This window comes from Pteropus vampyrus, unplaced genomic scaffold (assembly GCF_000151845.1).
Source record: "Pteropus vampyrus isolate Shadow unplaced genomic scaffold, Pvam_2.0 Scaffold23, whole genome shotgun sequence".
Lineage (NCBI taxonomy): Eukaryota > Metazoa > Chordata > Mammalia > Chiroptera > Pteropodidae > Pteropus > Pteropus vampyrus.
In genome coordinates, this window is record NW_011888804.1 from 3,929,092 (window position 1) to 3,932,159 (window position 3,068).

At 45.5% G+C, this 3,068-nt stretch overlaps 1 protein-coding gene across 5 annotated transcripts in view; it reads left to right on the plus strand.

Annotated features, from left to right (window-relative positions):
• Positions 1-3,068, plus strand: part of TPCN1 (two pore segment channel 1) — a 69,572-nt gene that overhangs the window by 42,381 nt on the left and 24,123 nt on the right. For all 5 annotated transcript variants that reach the window (XM_023528235.1, XM_023528236.1, XM_023528239.1 and 2 more), the window contains exons 15-16: positions 878-922; positions 3,005-3,061. In XM_023528235.1, coding sequence (XP_023384003.1) covers positions 878-922; positions 3,005-3,061 — 102 coding nt within the window. The remainder of the gene's footprint in view (positions 1-877; positions 923-3,004; positions 3,062-3,068) is intronic.

Below are 3,068 nucleotides of genomic sequence, written 5' to 3' on the forward strand. Positions count from 1 at the left end.
GTAAGAGACAGCGTGATTACCCCAGCAGGGAAATAAGTGTTAGATTAGGAAGGAAATCAGTAACGTAAAAACCCAACCAAATGACATTCGCGGGATACTCATTCAGCAAAGAAAATTTACAAAGTCAGATGATGAGACGGCAGTGAGAATCCCCCACGCAGGGATAACCACTGTTAATTTTCTAACGCGTTTCCTTCTGTTGGTTGTTTTTCTGCGCGTTTGAAAAGCAGTCGTGGAATTGCATTACATATTCTGTTCTGAACCTGCCTGTTATTTTGTATTTTGCCCGTTCTCCTGTGGCGGGACGTACAGCTAGTGGATACGTATAAATTCGTAGTATAAATTCAAAATTTTAAAATCAAGGAGCCCCTATTATTTACTCTTCATTTAATACCAGTTCTGAAGTTCCACGTGGGGGTGTGGTTGGCTCACAGGGAGCTTCTCCTGCAAAAAGCCCGAAGCCTGGGTCTGCGCCATGGACCAGAGTGTGTGCCGTCCTGTGATTTCTTCCACAGCTAGGGCTTTGGGCACGGCTGTCGTTCCATATTCTTTAGGTGGTTTTCCATTCCACTGGGATGATGGTCAAGTGGATGAGTAAGTCGTCTCAGGCTGAGGCCAGCAGTCATTTAGGTTTTGGCAGTGGTCAACAAAGCTTTGTTCTGCTCTGTCCCGGCTCCAGGTGGCCCAGGCTCTCCGCAGAGCGGTCATTCAGCACAGTCTTGTCTGGGCATCTGAGTGTCAGTCTTAGAACAGGCCCCTCCTTTCTCACTCCGGGGCATAAAAACACTGGTCGCTGCCATGCGTGCCAAGTACGTAGTAGGGGCGTGTGTGCTTCCGTATGAAAATTTCAATGCTGACGTTTCTTCTCTTCCGCTAGGAATTAATATCCTCGTGAAGTCCAAAGCCTTCCAGTATTTCATGTGTAAGTGCAAAATATCACAGCCCTGGGCCCCTTCCCTCCTGAGTCTCTGACTGTTCTAGAAGCTGGAGAGGCGAGAGATTTCGTCCCACAGTCATAGTCTTGACTTTTTTATTATAGAAAATTCCAAGCACGTATAAAAGTGGAGAGATTATAACGAGCATCCGTGTACCTGTCACCCAGCTTCAACGATTATCATCCGATGGCCCATCTGCCTTGTCTGTCTACACCCTCACTCCGGCTCGTTATACCCTCTCTAGACCTGGATTGTTGGGAAATGGATTCCAGAACTACATGCAGTGTGTGATGGGCAGATATATCGTTTAAGTCTGTTTTAATCTGTAGGTTTTTCTTCCATCTCTTTTCTCCCTCTTGCAATATCTATGTAGTGGAAGAAACGGGATTATTCGTCCTTCAGTCTTGGTTTTGCATGTCCTCTCTTACTTAGTCCCTGTAATTCGATAGTTCTGTCGAAAGTGTGTTGTCCAATGTGGCAGCCACTAGCCACATGGGGCTATTAGAGTTGAAGCTAATGAAAATTAAAAATTCAGTTCCCCAGTCACAGAAGCCACATTTCAAGTACTCAGCCACAGAGAGCTAGTGATTACCAATGGGATGGCACCGACGAGGACATTCTCATTGTCACGGACAGTTCTCTCAGACAGTACTAATCTAGAGGCTTGATTGGAGTCGGTCAGTCTTTCTAAGGAGCTCTGTCTCCACTAGCGGAAAATGGTGTTTAGAGACCAAAATCTGAGATGCCGGAGGTGCTTATAGCTTGGAGTTGGTTACCATTTCTTGGGCTTTCCATGGACAGTGGAAAGTTTTTTTTGTTTTTTTTTTTTTAATAAAATATATTGTTTATCTTGACAGTCCTAATTCAGATTCAGGACTACAGGGGTTTTACCCAGCCTCATCACCCTTTCATATCTAGATTCCCAGGCTTAAAATCCTGGTTTCCAGCAACACTGACACTAAGACTCATCCACTTCATCTCACAGCACACACAACAGTCTCCGAAAAACAGCACCAACACCACCCCGACAATGTCATTACCAGGAGCACCACTCCAGGGGTTAGAGCCAGAACCCTGTGTTTTAAGGGCACCTGGGATAGTTAATTCCTCTCCGTGTGGGTATGTCAGCAACTGGGTACGCATTCAGGTGTCCTTATTTCATTTTGTTTTTGATTCGTAGGGCTTGCTTTTTCCATTGAATTTTCGTTTTATAATTATGTAAAATGTGTCCGTGGTTCCAAGTCGGATCTACAAAACAAAGTATATCATTTACATACCTGTCACCTCTCCCAGTGGGAAACGTTGATTACGGTTCACCCTTGCCTTTTTTTAAAAACTCGAAGTAGATGAATACATACGCACATCTCCCTGTCTTAAACGATAGTGTACTTTACACACTGTTTTTTCCACCTTGCTTTTTTTTCAGTTAACAATACTTCCTGGAGACGCTGCCGGAGTGATTCTATAGAGATGGTCCTCATTTTTTTTTTTTATAGTCGAAGTACACCTTTTCGTGGCCATGTCATAGTTTGTGCAGCCGGCCCCCTATTGATCACGTAGGTGGTTTCCAGGTCTTTGTGATCACACGCAGTTCTTCGGTGAATGGCTCTCGGTGCATGCCTGGGCTGTGCTTTTGCTGGAGTCTCTCTGGGACGGCTAGGTGAAAGGTCAAGTGCGTGTGCAACCTTGCTGACGAGGCAGTCATTTTAGAGTCAGACATCTCTAGGGAAAAGCAAACGCTCTCAAGATGCAAACCCTTTGTACATCGCCCATCTTTTAACCAACTTGAAATAATTTGTAGGTGTTACCAAAACATCTTCATTGATAGCCCTACAGCGTGACGTAGAGGGTGTTTTAAAACATCCGTAGCTGTTTCTCAGTGAATCCACTGGTCGTTTAGCTCATGTAGTAAAAGCAGTCAGCGGAGAGAAGCCACCTATCATGTGAGCATGTGAAACGGCCCTGCTCCCTTCATCTGCCCAGAAATGAACCGGGGCCTGCAGGTGTGACCTACACATTTCCATGCCCACCTGTGCTTTCTCTGTCTACCATGGACCTGTCTATTGCAGACTTGGTGGTGGCAGTCAACGGGCTCTGGGTCCTCGTGGAGACTTTCATGCTGAAAGGTAAGCC